The 19,828-nt window shown below is 45.2% G+C and overlaps 1 protein-coding gene across 1 annotated transcript; it reads left to right on the top strand.

Moving 5' to 3' along the window:
- Window positions 1–4,660: 4,660 nt before the first annotated feature.
- Window positions 4,661–12,556, top strand: LOC132572286 (uncharacterized). Its single transcript, XM_060239177.1, has 2 exons — window positions 4,661–5,696; window positions 10,351–12,556. Exons 1-2 carry the CDS (start codon window positions 5,051–5,053, stop codon window positions 10,863–10,865), a joined length of 1,161 nt encoding a protein of 386 aa, XP_060095160.1. The 5' UTR covers window positions 4,661–5,050; the 3' UTR covers window positions 10,866–12,556.
- The last annotated feature ends 7,272 nt before the right edge of the window (window positions 12,557–19,828 follow it).

Raw genomic sequence — 19,828 nt, 5'->3', positions numbered from 1 at the left:
CTCCCATCATACTTTTAAAATTACTCTCTCCTATGTGGCCACAGTGGTATGATGAAGATTTCCATCTGTCTGCTTTATATGTTTTGGTTATTTCCCCTTTTTTGTGGGGAAAAATATTAGAAAGCTTGTCAAATCTTAAGAGTTCAGCAAAATTCTCAGAGGGGGTTTGAACCACGGAGCCCAGAAGCCAGTATTGGGGGGGGGGGGGCGGGGGGGAGAGAAAGAGCACAATAAAATTTGGAGGTTCTGGAGCTCCAGTCCTGTGAGATCCTGCCCAAAATGAGGCGTGAGTACAACAGAGGATAAGTGTTGCAAATGTAATAGTTCCTTTGCAGATTCCATATCTTCTAGCCTTGCCTTAAGATTCAAACATTTTAGAAGATGGGTAAATTACGTTAATTAAATGCCGTGTAGAAAAATACCTTTTGAACCAAAGTTAATTAATTCTTTTAGGGTTTTTGAGAGGTTATGTAGAAGATTCAGATTTGAAATTAGTATTAAGTTTATTTACAGCAGCAAGGATGGTTATTGCAGCAAACGAGTGGTTAAAAAGAGTTGGTTTATTGCACTATTATCTAAATTAACATATGTCAAAGGGCTAGTAGGAGTCTGGTTTATTTATTAAATACCAGATATATTTTTCATTCCAAAAAGAAATGAATTATAATATATACCCATTTGCTTATTACAATTTCTTGTAAAATTACTGAGGAATTTATTTATGTATGTGTATTGTGTGTATGTTTTAAAATAATAGGAGGGTGGAAGACCAGATAGTGACTTAGCACAAAATGTAACTTTTAACTGGTGGATATTCCAGTCCAAGGACATTTTGTAGTTTTTATACTGTAATATTTGAACATTTATTGAAAAATGCCTTAATGTGGGATTTGAAATCTATATTTGGTTAAATACTTCCATATCAAGTTCTGAACAGCAATAATGTTTTCATGTTCTTCCATACATTTTAATAAAAATACTTAAGAGATATATCAAGGAAAGAAACACAGCAGACCTGTTCATTTCAAATCATGTAGCAACTATGTCAGGACCCCACCCCCTCCTCCAGCTGAGACACCCTTGGTCAATGGAATCCCCCCTCTTATTTTGGACTTCGCTGTTTTAACAGACATCCCCTTTTTGAGCCCAAGTGCCAGGGGTCCTGGAACTTAGGGAGTCTCATAAAGGGACCTGGGTACAGACGTGGAGGCCCAGGAAAAGGGTAGGATGTGCTGGCATCACAAATTGATTAAGTGCAATCTCCACCAACAACCACCACCCTGCTCAGGGTTCTCAATGACAATAAGACTTAATTCTCAATAACAGAAGACTTTTCAACACTGGAATATCCTGGCATATCCCAGAGTTGTTTGCCATTTAGCAAGGAAGTTGCTGTTTAGACTCCTGTTGCAGGCTCCTCCCCTCTGCTCTGTGCCTTGCATCTCAGGCCTCGGATTTCAGTTTATGTCATTTCCCCAAAACTTCCCAGTTTCCCCCCTCCTGCTTTTTAAAAGTGTGCCTCTTGTTGGTATATGCATGTGTGGTTACCGTACATAGGGAAGTTGCCACTTGGCAAGGAAATTGCTGTTTCATTAACTAGCGCCTGATTCATCTTTTCCTTTTTACTCAAGAAGGGCTCTCAAGTGATTAATTTATGCTCCATCCTGTTTCAGGAGCTATCTTGACTCATCCAAACTTTTGTGTCAATGCAGATCTGGCCCGCTTCCCCATCCATGTGATGTCCAAAGGTGATTTGACTGCATTTGTTTCCCCAAACCAAGTGTGTTCACACAACTTTTCCTTAGCTTCCTTACCACACTGGTTTCAGGAGGCTACACATGACATTATCTGTTTGTCCTGGATTCATATCTCCCCACCCCCCTTTGTTGTGGTCCTCCCCAAGCCTGGTTTGATACAGTCAAAAGCACCTTTTTGACGGTGAGGGGTCTGGAAACCAAGTCCTATGAGGAAAGGTTGAAGGAGCTGGGTATGTTTAGCCTAGAGAGAAGGCGGCTGAGAGGCGATATGATCATCTTCAAGTACCTGAAGGGCTATCATATAGAGGATGGTGCAGAATTGTTTTCTGTGGCCCCAGAAGGTTGGACCAGAACCAACATGTTGAAATTAAATCAGAAGAATTTCTGGTTCAACATTCAGAAGAACTTCCTGACAGAGCAGTTCCTCAGTGGAACAGACTTCCTCAGGAGGTGGTGGGCTCTCCTTCATTGGAGGTTTTTAAACAGAGGCTGGATGGCCATCTGACAACAATGCTGATCCTGTGAACTTAGGGAGAAGTACTTGTGAATTCCTTGCATTTTGCAGGAGTTGGAAAAGATGACCCTGGGGGGTCCCTTTATGATTCTATGTCACATGGACAGGAAGCTCTGTATTATTGCATGATCACTTGTGTGTTTAGCAATGTAGTGGGAAAGCAATCGCCCTATAAAGAATTAAATGAACAACACTGACACAATTAAGCATTCATAAAATGAGTCACATCAGAGACATTGTCAGTATAATTGCAAGCAGGTCCCAGACAGCACACTATTGTAATTGCCATACTACTAGGAAGTGGTAAAATTGCATTTTTCTACCTCAGCTGTAGCAGCTGAGGCAAACTCCATCTATCACTGGACGTGTGCAATGGTGAATCCCAATGAAGCAGTTTCTACAAAGCTGGGACTAGGGATTGGGGAGTGTATAAAAACGGAGGAACTTCCCATCTGTTTCTGGATGTGGTTTTAGATCTAGCTGTGTTGGTCTGAAGCAACAGAATAAAGTAAAGAGTCCAGTGGCACCAGTGAGTTTTATTCAACATATGAGCATTCATGTGCACACACACTTCTTCATGCCTTGAATAAAACTTTGTTGGTCTTAAAGGTGCCACTGGACTGTAACTTTATTGGATGTGGTTTTATTCCATATAGAAGACCACAGATTTATATCCTGCTCTCTGAATCAGAGTCTGAGCGGCTTACAATCTTTATCTCCTTCCCCCACAACAGGCACCCTGTGAGGTGGGTGGGGCTGAGAGAGTTCTCCCAAAAGCTGCCCTTTCAAGGACAACTCCTATGAGAGCTATGGCTAACTCAAGGCCATTCCAGCAGGTGCAAGTGGAGGAGTGGGGAATCAAACCCGGTTCTCCCAAATAAAAGTCCGCGCACTGGCTCTCATATAGAACCAGGTGGCATGAAATTACTGCTTCATTCACACAATGATCATGGGTGCTCTGAAGCTGAGAATAAACAAAGATAATGGCTGCAATCTGGAAACTGCCTTCCTATTGAGAGTACTGGAAGACAGTGAATTCCCACAACAAATGTGCTATGAACCACAACCAGCATTTAGAATTCAGAGAAAGGCATACTTTTAAATTTAGTGCATTTTTACAGCACCCTTCCATTAAGGATCTCAAGGCTGCACGTGACTTTTTGCCACCTCTATTTTATCCTTACAACAGCCCTGCGAGGTGCAATTAGGCTTAGAGAGTGACTGGCCCAAGATCATCCAGTAAAGAGATCTGAACCCAAGTGTCCCAAATCCCAGTCAGACACGCTAACAATTACACGATTACATCTTTTGCTCTTCAGTAATACATTGGGCCTTGTGTAAATTCAGAGATACTGCTAATGCTCCTACTTGCATGTCACAGCTTTTTAGACATGGTATTCCCCGTCCAATGAGCATATATGCCAGTTACTTTGTAACATCTGGTGAAATGGGCTCTAAGCTATTTTTGAAAAATCCCAGGGTTCACCCCTCCAATGAGAAAGTGCAATTCTCTATTATTAGAACGCCCTCTACTGGAAAAAAAGCAAATTGCTTGAAAGCCGCCGAAGACGTTTTTGGGAAAGGGAGGGAGAAACAGTGGAGAAAGCTGAAGAGATGTCCATCCAGTGAGCCGCGGAAAGGAAAAACGGATCCTTGCGCAACCTCAGCCCAACTCTGCACCCAGCGATCCCCCATCAGCCTTCCTCTCCAAAGACTCCAGCATTTAATTCTTCAGCCTCCTCCTCCAAGTTAGGATATACGGTCCCCCCCATAACGCCCTGGAGTATTTCCTGCCCCTCACCTCCCCCAGATCCCGCGAGTCTTTGGGCTCATCTTTCGTTGGCCGGCGAAAAGTAGGCTCCTTTTTTGCCCTTTCGGGACTGCAAAAGTTTGCAAGCTACTCGACTTGCTTTTAACTATGCAGGCGGAGGAGAGACTCACGTTACCGGCTTAGCAGGGTCTGTACCCAGAGAAACCAGCAGGGGGGGAGCGTTAGCTGGTTTTGCTGCATTCCAGTTTGATCTCCCAAGGTCATTCCTCGTTTTTTTTTTTTTTAATGTTGCAATTTTGCCCCTTCTCTCCCTGAGAAAGTGCGATAGCGGCGGGGCTTGGATCGTAGGAATGAGACTGTAGGCAGCCGCCTGGGAGAAGCGATGGAAAATCCTGAGCGGGGGGGGGGGGGTGGAAGAAGGGGGGAGAGACAGATGCCCAATGCATTGCAAAGAAACAGATCCGCGGTACAACTCGGCGCGGCGATCTTTATCTCCGCCTTCAGCCTGCAAAGGGCAAAGCATTGCAGTGGGGCAGAAGGGGCGTACGGGGAACCCCGGCACGGCTGCCTTCTCTTCCTCTTCCCGTCTGCAAAGGGCCAGGGTGGATCCATTCCTTGCAAGAGCCGTCTCCGCCTTCCAGCTGTGCTTATTGGTTCACTGCAAGGCTGCTCCCACCTTTCCCTGGAAATAGCCAGTCTGCGGGCTGGGGATTGTGACGTTCTGAGCAAAGATTGGTCATTTCAAGTGTCTGAAAGAGAACCTTCCAAGTCCCGGTCAAAACTCCTCCCACGACGTTACTACTGACTAACAACTGTTCATGTGAACACTGGCTGGTGCAAAAGGTTCCATCTTGGCTTTCTTCTTGTACCTTTCAGGTCTATGCAACATCTGTCTTATTTTGCTCCAGGTGTGGCTGCTAGCTCTTTGGGGGAAAGTTTTGCACTTGTTAGGCATCTGGAGCACTTTGGAGTTTACTGTTTTTCTGTGTTGATCAGGGCAAAGCAGAGATGCCACATACCCCTCGCCAACGCTTGCAGCCTCGAGCCCCGGTGTGGTCAGAGAAAGAAACCCGGGATTTCCTTGCCCTCTGGGGTGAATTGCTGATTCTAAGGTGGATTGAGAACCGACCACCCAACAGTGACATCTATGAGGACCTTTCGGCCCAAATGGTCGCCAGGGGTCATGAGCGCAATGCGTCACAATGTAGGAACAGGGCGCGGGATCTGAAGCGAAGTTACCGTAGAGCCAAGGATGCGCAGGTATGCGCTGGAGCTGAACCAGTGTCTTGCCGCTACTTTCGAGAGTTGGATCAAATGTTTGGCGGCGAAATGGATGGTGTTGCTAATCGAGGTCTGGCCAGCATGGACGGGTCCATCCGGGTTGTTGTGAAAACCGAGGACGCGGAAGACATGGAGAACCAGGTCTCAGAGGAAGAAGGCAACCAAATGACCCCACCCAACACCCTCTCCAGCATGGATGCTGACACGGATACCGAAACCGAACCGAATTTGGGGATCTCGCGAGAGTTGGTGACCGCTGACCCAGAAGTGATCGAAACTACAATAGGGGAGGAATGTTCAGAAGACAAAACTGTGCCTTTATGTGGACAAGGAATTGCTGGCACCAGTGAAGATGGGCACCATCCTATTACTGGTGAGCAAGTACTGACTTTTTGGGGGGGGAGGCAGCAGTTTCCCTCAATTGTTGGTCCTTTTGATATCAACATCCAGGCCAATTCAGCTGTGGGAACCCTTAAAGAGTATCTGAAGTATTGATGTGGAAGGTAGTTCTTGGATCAGGGATGAGCATCCCCAACTTTCTTCTGTACTCAGAGAACCAGATTAGATGGCCATTGGAAGAAAGATACAGATCTCAAACTGGTAGATTTGAGTCCAGTAGTACCTGAAAGACCAGCAAGAGTTTCAAGAGCTTTCAAGAATCAAAGGTCCCTTCTTCAGATGCTCAAAAGTTCATGCCCTGAAATTCTTGTTGGCCTCTACTGTGTTGGTGGACTAAAATCTAAACTGTTCTTCTGCAGACCAACAAGGCTACTGTCTGAGAGTCAAGACAGGTTTCAAAAGAGGAGTCTGGGTAAAACTGGATGCTATCCCAGCTGTGTTCTGTTAGACAAGGTCTCTGTATGCAGCTTTAGCTAGCACCAGCCAAATTTAATTTTAAAAATAGGGAGGGAGCTTGAGGGGCAGGGAAAGAATTAGAATGGAAGCTACTCCTGCTGGAAGGGGTGTCACCCCAGCAGCCAAACAGCATTTGTTCCTGGCAGCCTGAGCTCCACCCCTGCAAACTGATTGGACTTTGAGGAAAACAGGCTGGTGAGTAGGAAGGGAGAAGGAGGACTGAAAGGACAGAGGAAATGGAGGAGGGCGGGAAAGGTCCCTGGAGAAGGTCTGACTTGCTGAGGAAAGAAAGGAGATACTGGTGAGGGGAAAATTTGAGGGATCAAGGCAGAAGACCTGTTGCATAAATTAGTTTGCTCTGGGGCTATTTTTCCTGAGCTAAGACAAAAACATGTGAGCTGGAGGCCAGAAATCTGTGAGATAGCTCACACTAATTCAGCTTAGGGAACAGTGATAAGCAGGGCTTTTTTGCATATTATGCCACACCTTCTGTCATACCATTGTTTTGTGCAGGACTTTTTTGTAGAAAATGCCCAGCAGGAACTTATTTGTATATTAGGCCACACCCCTGACATCAAACCAGCCAGAGCTGCATTGCTGTGCAGTTCCTGCTCAAAGAAAAGCCCCGAGTGTAAGCACATTCATGCAATATGTCATAATTTTGTATTTGTCCTATATACATATAAAACATTTCCATTGGAATTGGTCAGAGGAGTTATAAAACCACCTGATACATAGGATATATCCATGCAAGCCTGTGGTTTCAGAGATTTACCTGTATATTAATGAATACCACAGATGGTGTAACAAGTTATCTGTAGAATGCCATCTTCTGGGCATGGAGCTGGGCTCACTGGGTGTGTGTGTGGAATTTCCTGGATTGTGCAGGGGGTTGGACTAGATGACCCTGAGGATCCCTTCCAACTCTATGATTCTAAGATCCATGCATTGGGCAGTGTGTCATTTTGGCCCTATAGCATTCATTTTCAATTGCATGATCTTGTCGGCACCAGGAAAACCTTTCCATTTGCAGTTGGATTGTGTTGTCTGCGCCAGAAAAATCCAGTTGCAATGGCACAATGGTAATGTATCATCCAGTGACCTGTGTATGCAGCCCTACTGAAATATTGTTACTGTGCCCTGCTGTTACTCCTTATGGTTGGTCACTTTGTTGCCACTCACTCATCCAAACTCTTTCAAATGGCACTCCAGCAAGACCAGTGGTATACTGTCCTTGGAAAGTGCCGTCAAGCTGCAGCTGACTTATGGCAAACCCACAGGGTTTTCAAGACAAGGGATGTTCAGCAGTGACTTGCCATTGCCTGCCTCCGCACAGCAACCCTATCTTTCTTGGTGATCTCCCATCCAAGTCCTAGCCCACTTAGCTTCTGAGATCTGAGGAGACCATAGTAGCCTGTATTGAGGCATTCCCTGTTAACTGTTTCTGAAAACTTGATGTCTGATCCCAGGGCAAAATATAACATACAAACAGCTGCTCATTTGATGAACATATGAAGCTGTCTTATACTGAATCAGACCCTCAGTCCATTAAAGTCAGTACTGTCTACTCAGACTGGCAGCAGCTCTCCAAGGTCTCAAGCTGAGGTTTTTCATGCCTATTTGCCTAGACCGTTTTTAGTTGGAGATGCCAGGGATTGAAACCTGGGACCTTCTGCTTACCTAGCAGATGCTCTACCACTGAGCCACTGTCCCTAATGTGTTTGCAAGTCAGACTTTGACTGATACAAAGGAGAACGAACCTGTCTCCCCTTCCTGTTCCCCACTCTTTAAAACCAAAACAGGGTTTGAAGAAGATTGGCCACTGTGTGAAACATGATATTGGACTAAATGGACTACCAGTCTGACCCTTATGGAAGCTCCCTTTATGCTGTTATGAAGAGTACAAATCCAGGCAATAATGATGAATCAGATGTAAACTTTTTATTATCAAGAATTATAAAATCCACTTGGCACATAAATAGCAGGGATTGGTCTACTGATGAAATGAAGAATTGGGCATTGTTTAGCTTTTATTCACACAAGCGGTACAAGCACCACTAGAAATGAAATTGTCAAACCACTGTATCCCAAGATATCTATGCATAACTTTTCTTTTTTACAAACTTGCAAGGAATAAGGGAAATTTGAACACAGGACATATTGGCTGTGATAAATAATATTTTAAGTTTTTTTTTAAAGGCCATTCTTTAAAAAGTTCCTTGTGTTTCAGTGCCATTGAAATTAACTGGACTTAGTTACAATGAAGTTGTAATTACCCTAACCTGGGCTAGCCCAGTGTTAGATCTTGGAAGCTAAGCAGAGTCAGCTCTGGTTAAGACTTGGATGGGAGACCACCAAGGAAGAGTAGAGCCACTGTGCAGAGGCAGGCAATGGCAAACCACCTCTGAACATTTCTGGCTTTGAAAAGTCTGCAGGGTCGTTTAATGGCAAGTTGCAACTAAGGGCCAAACTAGATTAGACTAGTGTGAGAGTTCCATTGATTGGAGAGCCAGTTTGGTGTAGTGTTCAAGTGTGCAGACTCTTATCTGGGAGAAACGGGTTTGATTCCCCACTCCTCCACTTGCAGCTGCTGGAATGGCCTTGGGCCAGCCATAGCTCTCGTAGGAGCAGCTTTCTGTGAGAGCTATTCCAGCCCCATCTAACTCACAGAGGGTGTCTGTTGTGGGGGTGGAAGATAAAGGAGATTGTAAGCCACTCTGAGATTCAGAGTGAAGGAAAGGAAAGGTCCCCTGTGCAAGCACCAGTCATTTCTGACTCTGGCGTGACGTTGCTTTCACAATGTTTTCACGGCAGACTTTTTTATGGGGTGGTTTGCCATTGCCTTCCCCAGCCTTTTACACTTTCCCTCCAGCAAGCTGGGTACTCATTTTACCGACCTCGGAAGGATGGAAGGCTGAGTCAACCTTGGGTCAGCTACCTGAATCCAGCTTCTGCTGGAATCGAACTCAGGTCGTGAGCAGAGAGTTCAGACCACAGTACTGCAGTACTGCTGCTTTACCACTCTGTGCCACGGGGCCGGGTTTAGGGCAGGGTTTAAATCCAGTATCATCATCATCATCTGCCCAGTTGATTATGGAGGTAAATTGCTGCCATGGGTGCCACAAATCAGCTAGAAGGGGTTTAAACCACTCGCATGTGTGGGTTTCCCGATTAAAACCTACCCCTATTAACAAATCTGGCGGGGGGGGGGGAGATAGGAGTCTTCTCTTTGCTTGTCTTTCTCCCCTCCCTGGCCTAATAACAACACGCAGGTGTCAGTTTTGATCAGTGAGGTGTCCTGGGCTGAAAGGGTATCTATAAGAACATGAGAAGCCATGTTGGATCAGGACAATGGTCCATTCTGTCCAACACTCTGTGTCACACAGTGGCCAAAAAACCCAAGTGCCATCAGGAGGTCCATCTGTGGGGCCAGGACACTAGAAGCCCTCCCACTGTTGCCCGCATACAGAGCATCACTGCCCCAGACAGAGAGTCCCAACAATTCGCTGTGGCTGCCACTGATGGACCTCCGCTCCATATGCTTATCCAACCCCCTCTTGAAGCTGTCTATGCTTGCAACCGCCACCACCTTCTGTGGCAGTGAATTCCATGTGTTAATCACCCTTTGGGTGAAGAAGTACTTCCTTTTATCCATTCTAACCCGACTGCTCAGCAATTTCACTCCACCTTGTTTTTTTCTTCCATTTTTTCCCCTGTGTTGTCACATCATTAGCTAAAACTCTTTCTTCTTGTCTCTTTCGTTTGAAAGCCATATAATGAATCATCGACACAGTCATTTCATTCATCCACAGTCCCCATCCCTTATGTTGACAGAATGTGGGTGTGTTTTGTGATCTCCTGAGATCTTTAGATCTGCCTTGGTAAGAAAGAGGTTCAGTGTGGCATTTTTGACTGAAAACGATTTTGATATCAGCAGGGGAGGATAATGCAGTGTGATAGGCAAAGTAACAGATCCTGTATCTGGCACAAGTAGTGTAAGAGGGGGTGGGGAGTGTATTGAACATATATATAAGTTGCAGTAAACCTGTCATTCAAAGGAGAAGCTAGCATTGTCTCTCCAGTGCCTTACGTTAGCTGTTAAACTTGATGGTAAAAATTTAGTCCTAAACGGAGTTGGTTACCTCAACAGACAACGTTGTTGACCCTTGCAGGTAGAGGCAGGCGAGAGAACCCCTTGGGACGTCCTTTGACGACAGCCGAGAGAATGGCATCCATGCGGGAGAGGAAGAGGCGTTCCCATGAAGAAATGATGCACGAGATAATGACAGACTACCGGAGGACCTGGGAGACCATGGAGGCCCTTCATGAGAGGGGCGAGATCAGTGCGGGAGAGTTTCGAGAGGCCATGCTGAGGGAGATGCTGTTTGACAGGGAGGCTCGGACACGAGAGGCACAGCTCAATCGAGAATCCCGGGCTAGGGAGGCCCAGCTGGATAGAGAGGCAAGGGCCAGGGACAACCAGTTGGAGAGAGAGATAAGGATTAAGGAGCTCAACATGATTGAGGCGGAGCTCCAGCGCACCAGGGATATCCTTCGTCCCATGGTCGACGCTGTAGTATCTGTGGCTGAGGTCTTGCATACAACGGGCAGAATTCCAGAGCAGCCTCGCCAGCAGCAGCAGCAAGGTAGAGGGGACACCTTTTTGAAATTGGAGGATAGCAAATAATTTTCTGCCTTTTCAGGGGGACAATAGCATATAGTTAATTGTTACACAGAAGTAAGTGGTATTGCGGAAGGCAGTGGGGAAACAAAACGTGTCCTTCAGTAGTTCAAAACACTACATTAAGTTGGCCCTTTCTGGAGAACGTTTTTCTCTCACCAGATAAAGAGCTCAGATGAATTCGTCAGTCTTCCACTGCCTCGCATTATCCAGCTCTATGAGTTAGAGAAATAAATTTGTTCCATGTGCAGAAGAAGGCTAGAAAGAATATTCAGAGTTTCACTTCTGCTACGCTCAAGCCAAGTGTCTGGCGTCAGCCTAGAGACTGTTTCTTATGTGATTTTGTACCAAGTACATTTGCTGGAGTACAAATTACAATAAGTGTTTTGTATGCGTGTATTTCCCAATGCTTAGCAGCAGGGACTCGGTCGTGTACAGGATACTGGGTGTTAAACAACAGGGGGAGCTGGTGCCTCCATACACAACTTATGGGCTTTCCCAAAGTGTCAGGTTGGAATTGGGCTAAATTGGATCCTGGGTCTGATTCGGCAAGTGTGGCAAACAAGGCATGAATGCTGGTTGCTTGTAATCCCAAATTTGATTGCGGAAACAGGACAGGCACTTGAATCGATTTCTTATAATATAATTAAGTGCAATTGAGTTGCAAGCAACTCAGGGCAACCTTTGTGGGGTTTTCAAGGCAAGAGATGAACAGAGGTGGTTTGCCATTGCCTACCTCTGCATAGCAACCCCAGACTTCCCATCTCTCTCATCCCAGTGTTAACCAGTGCCGACCCTTCTCAGCTTCCAAGTTGAGACAAGGTTGGGCCAGTCTGGGCTCAGAACAGCAGAAATAACCAAAATGGGGGTGTGAACAGATGCATATAGTTGTGAGGAAAGGAGGTTGCTGTGGGTTGGATAAAGGAAAAGGAAAGGATTTTAAATTGGGCTGCAGAGGGGAAGGAAACAGAATCTGTGAGTGAGGAAACAAATAGGTGAGAGACTGGGGTATAGTCCTGTGGTAGTGCACAAAGAGAGAAAACTGAATAGTTTATGGGGGGCAGAGAGGAGAGGATGCTATGGAGTGGCAAGAGGAAAGGGAGGGATAACAAAAATGGGTTCAGAGACATCTTAGTAGTGGGGAAGAAAGATGAATCCCAGGGAATGTGTCTAAGGCATACACTGTATGAGACATTTCTGGACAAGTCGGGTCAGAGTTCTGATCCAACTTATGTTCACCACAACCATTTTGGGTCAGGAAAACAGTGTGTGGGCGAGATAAATTGCTTTTGCCCTCCCTCATACACCATGATCCTGGTCTGAATCAGGCCTTGCAGCTGCTGCTTCGCTAGAAGGAATGTGAGTCCAGTTGAGCAAGAGGTCTACCCTGACACGTGAAGAGACGCCTGTAATTTGTACCTAAAGGAAGCGTGGAGGAACCATTGTTGTGTGATGATGATTCTTTGTGGCATTCTTGTTAGTAAAAATGTAAAGAATAACTTAAAACGGTGCACCTTCATCCTCATACACAGATGTTGACAGATGTGATTGTCCAGAAGGGTTTGGGGGAATACCCAGTGGACAACACTAGAACTTGACTCTCCTGTATGTATTTTTCATATCTGTGGAATCAAGGGGTGCATATCCTTTTTGATAATGAAAAAAAAATCAGCTTTAAAAGAAAATTAAACCAAAAACCTGTCTCTGGTCCTGATTATGGCTGCCTAGGATACTTTGGAAGCACGCGGGTAGCAGAAACCACAATGTTGGGAGGCTTCTTGGGAATTTTCCCTAATAAAAAATTAAACGGGAATCTCATGGCACATGAAAGCCTAACAACATTGGATTCCAGCATAAGCTTTTTTCAAGCGCTATGACTGTATCCTCACCAGGTAATAATTTAGGAAAAAAAGACAAACTGGAAGACTTTTCTGGGGGGGCAGATAAGAACTGAGCACCCAAAGATTTGGCTGGTTGTCAGATGCATTCTTCTACTGGCCACACTTCTTGCATCACAGCACTTTGGCCACCAATGTCCCACATCACCCCTCTGTCTCAAGGACCACTGTAGGGGTCTGCTTAATCTCTCTTTGGCCCCTCCATGCTTCCTACTGCCAATAGCAACTCCATGGGGTAGCTGAAGGACATAAAAATGATGCAAGGAAATGCTGAAGCCACAACCTCCCCACACCCTGTGGTTGCAAGTAGAAAAGGGACAGCATGTTTCTGGGATACACAAAGCTCCCCTTGCAGGTCTGGTACAAAGCCCTTGTGTCTTCTGCCAATAGGCAGAAGGAATTTTTAATATGTAGCAAGGCTCTTAGTCCACTTGTTCTCTTTCAGCTGTGATCTCTGTGTGCCAGCCTCTGAATCCTTTTCGCTTGCTCTGTCTGAACTTTTCTGCCACCGGTACTGACCTTTCACTTCCTGCACTTCAAAGCAGTTTTGGTCAACAAGTTTGTTCCGTACCTTCTCTCCAATAGAGTGTTTTGCAATATTCAGTGTCATTACAGTCAAGCAGATAATAGGAGGTATCAACCACATGACCAGAAGAGTATAGTGTAGCATGTGCAGGATTGTGTAGGGTGGGACTGTAACATTCCTTAAATTAGTGTTCTCAGTCATGGTATATTTTTCAGGGAGGATATAGAATGGGGGAGGAATGGATTTAGTGCACAAGTCCTAGGAGTTTTCTTGTTGAAAAATATTCTCAATTGGCAACTGCAATGTGAAATGAAACTGGAATCACTTCTCTTTCTGGGTCTCTGAATGACCTCAGTAAGTGAAGTCTGTGAATCAGTGGAATGGGAGCAGAAATTTCTAGGCACTTAATTCTTAACAAAGACATTGAATCAATGTAGATTACCCACTATTTAGACTTAAGCCACTTGAAGAAGAGGATTTATATCCAGTTTTGTTTTGGGTTGGGATTTTCTTTTCTTTTTTTTAAAAGAATGTGAATAAAAATGTTTATCAGAAAATCTTTGTAACAGTTCCGTTTTTCTTAGAGCAGTTTATTAAGAAATGCAAATCCGTACACATATCAGGCCTAAGGTCATGTTGGAATAGCTCTAATTAAAGGTGTTGGATTTTGTGTTTTGAAGCTTTTGGCTGAATCAAGTGAGTGAGTCCACATGCCAGAGAAGAAGATGAAACAAGAAAAAAAAAATCAGTATAATTACTAATGTACAACCCTGTTTCTCAGCCCCAGGAGTGGGGGGAGATCCCCAGCCTGGATCATGACTTCCAAGTGGCCATGTGAGCTTGTAGCAAAGAAATGTGTGCCTCAGTCTGCTTGGGAGAAGAGACCAGTGTACAGTCCCAGCCTCCCCAAATCTTTCTTGGGACAAAAGGTTCAGAATGTTGGACACAATTAAATAGAGACAGACCTAAAACATTTTTGCCAGTCTTTTGCAGGAGAAAAACACTGTAGGATTGATTAATACGGTCACCATCTTCTTCAAGGGCTGTCATACAGAGGAAGGTGCAGAATTGTTTTCTGTGGCCCCAGAAGGGTAGGACCAGAACCAACGGGTTGAAATTACATCAAAAGAGTTTCCGGCTTAACATTAGGAAGAACTTCCTGACAGAGTAGTTCCTCAGTGGAACAGGCTCCCGCAGGAGGTGGTGGGCTCTCCTTCCTTGGAGGTTTTTAAACAGAGGCTGGATGGCCATGTGACAGCAATGTGGATCCTGTGAATTTAGGGGGGGAGGTGGCGGTATTTGTGAATTTCCTGCATTGTACAGGGGGTTGGACTAGATGACCCTGGAGGTCCTTCCAACTCTTATGATTAACTACACTATGTCTGAAGATGAAGTCTGCAGAGATTGCTGATAAATGGTTTTGCAGCCGCAGGTTTCTCAGCAGCAAGGGTGTCTGTGCCACCTCATGAAGGCAACCTGAAGAATTAAGGCACTCTGTTGATCACACAGAATTTGGTCAAGGCCGTGGGCGGTTTGGAGTGGACTGAAATGTTCCATACACAAAACCAAAGTGGTTAAGAGCTGTTCCAAAAATAGACTTCCAGAATATCACCACCTCTTGCTAGCATTCTTAGCTAGTAATAACTGACTTCCTCTTGAGTCTTGGTGCAAAGCAATGGATGTAGCATCTTAGGGCCAATTCCAAGGTTCTGTTTAACACACTGCTTTTAAATTTGCAATGAAGCACTGCTGATTCCTTCACTGTACAGGTTCAATTGAAGCACTCAGTTTATTATATTCAAGGTATTTCAGGGCATATTTAAAGCCTTGTAGATTCTTCTTTGCAGTGTTTGGATATGAGAGAAATTTGCCACATCGCTGCAACCTCCAAGGTGCTTCATTATCTGTTAAAACACACAAAAAGACTTTGTTCTGAATGGGATTATTAGTCTTTGGAGACTGTCTATTCTGGCTGGCAGCACCTCTCCAAGGACATAGGCAGAGGTTTTTGCATTACCAAATTTAACACGGGAATGTTAGGGATTGAACTAGGAACCTTCTGCATGCAAAGTAGATACTCTACCACAGAGAGCCAGTTTGATGTGGTGGTTAAGTGTGCAGACTCTTATCTGGGAGAACTGGGTTTGATTCCCCACTCCTCTACTTGCAGCTGCTGGAATGGCTTTGGGTTAGCCATAGCTCTTGTAGGAGTTCTCCTTGAAAGGGCAGCTTCTGAGAGAGCTCTCTCGGTCCCACCTACCTCACGGTGTTTGTTGTGGGGGAGGAAAATAAAGGGGATTGTGAGCCGCTCTGAGAATCATGAGTAGAGGGTGGAATATAAATCCAATGTCGTCGCCTTCTCTTCTGTTGTAGAAAACAACATGACTCTGCTCCTTTTTTCAACTAATCTGGAGATCTGCTTCTCCCTCCCCTCCCCAGGCCATTTCAGTTCCAGAAAACTGATTGGGAGGGGAAGACAGGAGCTCCTTCTCCCCATGCTGTGTTCTTGATCTGGATAGGGCCCCATGGCACTTTTACACAGCAGTTTGCTACTGCCAGTCTGCAGGTGCCAATCCCCAGTGACAGCTTGTGTAAACCGAAACTTGCAGTGTTGCCCTCAAAGCAGTACAAATCGCTTGACGATAGGCAAGGCTTTCCCAGATCTACCAGCAGCGTTTTGTTCACATGACTTACAACTGGGGATGGGCACAAACCTGGAAATGTGGTTCGTGATGGTTTGTGGGATGCCTAGTTCATGAGCCACAAACTCATGAACTTTTAGGCAACAAATGAACTAGCTTGGTTTGTGAGGTTGATGCCGTGGTAGAACAGCCCCCTAGCAAGCTTGAGGCACCAAACTCACAGGGGATCTCCAGCTGACTCTTTTACCTGCCCTCCAAGTTTAGTCAGGATTGGATTTATGAGGTTCAAGTTATGGCCTCCAAAAGAAGGTGCCCCCAGAAAAGTGCTTCTGGGGAAATAAAAAGTGAAGAAGACTGTAGATTTATATCTCGACCTTCTCTCTGAGAGTCTCAGAGCAGCTTACAATCTCCTTTATCTTCGTCCCCCACAACAGACACTCTGTGATGTGGGTGGGGCTGAGAGAGCTCTCACAGCAGCTGCCCTTTCAAGGACAACCTCTGTGAGAGCTGTGGCTGACCCAAGGCCATTCCAGCAGCTGCAAGTGGAGGAGTGGGGAATCAAACCCAGTTCTCCCAGATAAGAGTCCATACACTTAACTACTACACCAAACTGGCTTTGCAGGTTCAGGTGCATAGAATGGACCCTGCGTAAGCTAGAGACATCAAATTCACAGGGGACCTCCCCCAGCATCCTTTCACAAACCACTTGAAAGTTCATGCCAGGCTAAAATTAATCATGAACTTTAGTTTGTGAGCCGTTTCATGCCCGTCCCTACTTACAACCACTGTAGCTGAGATGAGTTTTGAAATATTCTCAAATTTATCAATTTATAATAATAAAAGAATGTGTGTCTCCATCCACCTGTGACTGGAATAAAATCAGAAAACAAAGCTAGGTGCTTCCAAATTGGCTACCACCTTCAGGATGACAGTGGGAGTTAATGATGCCAAAAAAAGAGATAATTGCAATATATTAGAACAAAATGTCTTCGGGACCGCACCCACCCCCCGCCATTCTATTTACAGTGGAAACCATGGCTGTTTGTTTGTGGCAGGCGTAACCCATCAGAAAATAAAGTTATGCACCATGCACTGACTTCTGGATGATGATGGAAGTTACAGTGCCACTGCCAAAGATAAAGGGAGTATTCTGGCCCAGATTAGCCCCAAAATATCTGCTATTAGAAGTAAAGGTTTATAATGAGAAGCCAGGAAGGTAGAGACAGCACAGATAGGGAGGGTGGGAGACATACCCTCTGTTACAAAACAAAGGGGCTTGCATCACTGACATATATGACTGACACTGACATATCAAGGGCTAATATGGTGTTGTGGTTAGAAGGTGTGACCTGGATCTGGAAGATCCAGTGTCAAAGTTAACCTGTGCCATGGAAGTTTTCTGGGCCATATTGGGCCAGTGTCACACCTAACTTGCCCCTCAGAGTTTTTGTGAGCAGGGCTTTTTTTGTAGCAGGAACTCCTTTGCATATTAGGCCACACCCTCCTGATGTAGCCAATCCTCCTGGAGCTTACATAAGAACATAAGAGAAGCCATGTTGGATCAGGCCAATGGCCCATCCAGTCCAACACTCTGTGTCACACAGTGGCCAAAAAAAATTATATACACAAACACTGTGGCTAATAGCCACTGATGGACCTCTGTTCCATATTTTTATCTAAACCCCTCTTGAAGGTGGCTATGCTTGTGGCCGCCACCACCTCCTGTGGCTGTGAATTCCACATGTTAATCACATCTTGGGTGAAGAAGTACTTCCTTTTATCCGTTTTAACCTGTCTGCTCAGCAATTTCATCGAATGCCCACAAGTTCTTGTATTGTGAGAAAGGGAGAAAAGTACTTTTTTCTCTACTTTCTCCATCCCATGCATTATCTTGTAAACCTCTATCATGTCACCCCGCAGTCAATGTTTCTCCAAGCTAAAGAGTCCCAAGCGTTTCAACCTTTCTTCATAGGGAAAGTGTTCCAGCCCTTTAATCATTCTAGTTGCCATTTTCTGGACTTTCTCCAATGCTATAATATCCTTTTTGAGGTGCGGCGACCAGAACTGCACACAGTACTCCAGATGAGACTGCACCATCGATTTATACAGGGGCATTATGATACTGGCTGATTTGTTTTCAATTCCCTTCCTAATAACTCCCAGCATTGCGTTGGCCTTTTTTATTGCAAACGCACACTGTCTTGACATTTTCAGTGAGTTATCTACCACGACCCCAAGATCTCTCTCTTGATCAGTCTCTGCAGTTCACATCCCATCAACTTGTATTTGTAGCTGGGATTCTTGGCCCCAATGTGCATTACTTTGCACTTGGCCACATTGAACCGCATCTGCCACGTTGATGCCCACTCACCCAGCCTCAACAGATCCCTTTGGAGTTCCTCACAATCCTCTCTAGTTCTCACCACCCTGAACAATTTAGTGTCATCTGCAAACTTGGCCACTTCACTGCTCACTCCCAACTCTAAATCATTTATGAACAAGTTAAAGTGCATGGGACCTAGTACCGAGCCCTGCGGCACCACACTGCTTACCGTCCTCCACTGCGAAGACTGCCCATTTATACAGTAGGCCCGAGTCGTGGTGGCCTGGGAAGGGAAATCCCCCTACCAGCCTTTGATAGGGTGCCACTGATATCGGCACCCAAAGACAAGAGCTTGGGGGTGCTACTGGAGCCCACATTAGCTATGGAGTTCAAGATAGCAGCCACTGCGAGATCCGCCTTTTTCCACCTTAGGCGGGCACGACAGCTGGCTCCCTTCCTAGAGTACAGTGACTTCGCAACAGTGATTCATATAACGGTCACCTCAAGACTAGACTACTGTAATGTCCTCTACATGGGGCTGCCCATGTCCCGAATCTGGAAGCTGCAGCTGGTGCAGAATGCGGCAGCCAGGCTGTTGTTGAGTCTCTCTATTCGGGATCATATACAGCCGGGGCTGCGGAGACTGCACTGGCTGCCAATAGTATTCCGGATCCTCTACAAGGTGCTGGTTATTACCTTTAAAGCCCTATATGGCTGAGGACCTGTCTACCTTAGGGACCGTCTCTCCCCATATATTCCCCAGAGGGTACTTAAGATCTGGATCACAAAATCTATTAGAAATCCCCGGGCCGAGGGAGGCGAGATTGAAGGCTACCAGAGAAAGAGCCTTCTCTATTGCTGCCCCACACTGGTGGAACCAACTCCCAGATGATGTCAGAACCTTGCGGGACCTTGCCTAATTCCGCAAGGCCTGTAAAACAACATTATTTCGAATGGCCTTCAACCAAAGTTCATAGATGCCTAACATCATGGCATGGAATTTAGCACCAAAACTGCTGTTTTAAATTGCATTAATAATTTAAATTGTAAATTGTCTAATTTTAACTGATATTATTGTAATTGTTTCTATTTTATTGTTTTACTGTTTTATTGTTGATACTCAATGTTGTTAGCCGCCCTGAGCCTGCTTCGGCGGGGAGGGCGGGATATAAATACGAAAAATAAATAAACAAACAAACAAACAAACAAACAAACAAATAAATAAATAAATAAATAAAAAGTAGGCCCTGCTCTAAAAAACCTGTAAGCTCTTGGAGGATTGGCTACATCAGGGGTGTGAGGGGTGTGTGGCCTAATATGCAAAGGAGTTCCTGCCACAAAAATAGCCCTGTTTGTTAGTATAAAATAGAGGACAGGAGAATGATGTAAGCCGCTTTGGGTCTGCATTGGGAAGAAAGGCAGCACAGACAGGGAGGGTGGAAAATAACTCCTCCTGTACAAAACAGTTAAGAACTTCTCTGAGCTATCAGAGTGAATGTTATGATTCCCCTGGCCGTATTTCACTATCACGGCAACTCTTTTGGCAGGAAGAATACCTGTTCATCCAGTATGCAAAACAG

Source organism: Heteronotia binoei, chromosome 5 (assembly GCF_032191835.1).
Source record: "Heteronotia binoei isolate CCM8104 ecotype False Entrance Well chromosome 5, APGP_CSIRO_Hbin_v1, whole genome shotgun sequence".
In the NCBI taxonomy this organism is placed as follows: Eukaryota; Metazoa; Chordata; class Lepidosauria; order Squamata; family Gekkonidae; genus Heteronotia; species Heteronotia binoei.
The sequence above is the reverse complement of the archived record's forward strand: the minus strand, read 5'-3'. Positions and strand labels throughout refer to the sequence as shown.

Bases quoted from the DNA above. Each gene is read 5' to 3' on its own strand.
- LOC132572286 (XM_060239177.1), top strand. From the start codon at position 5,051: ATGCCACATACCCCTCGCCAACGCTTGCAGCCTCGAGCCCCGGTGTGG. The intron at 5,697-10,350 runs GTGAGCAAGTAC...TGACCCTTGCAG, and splicing joins TGGGCACCATCCTATTACTG to GTAGAGGCAGGCGAGAGAAC.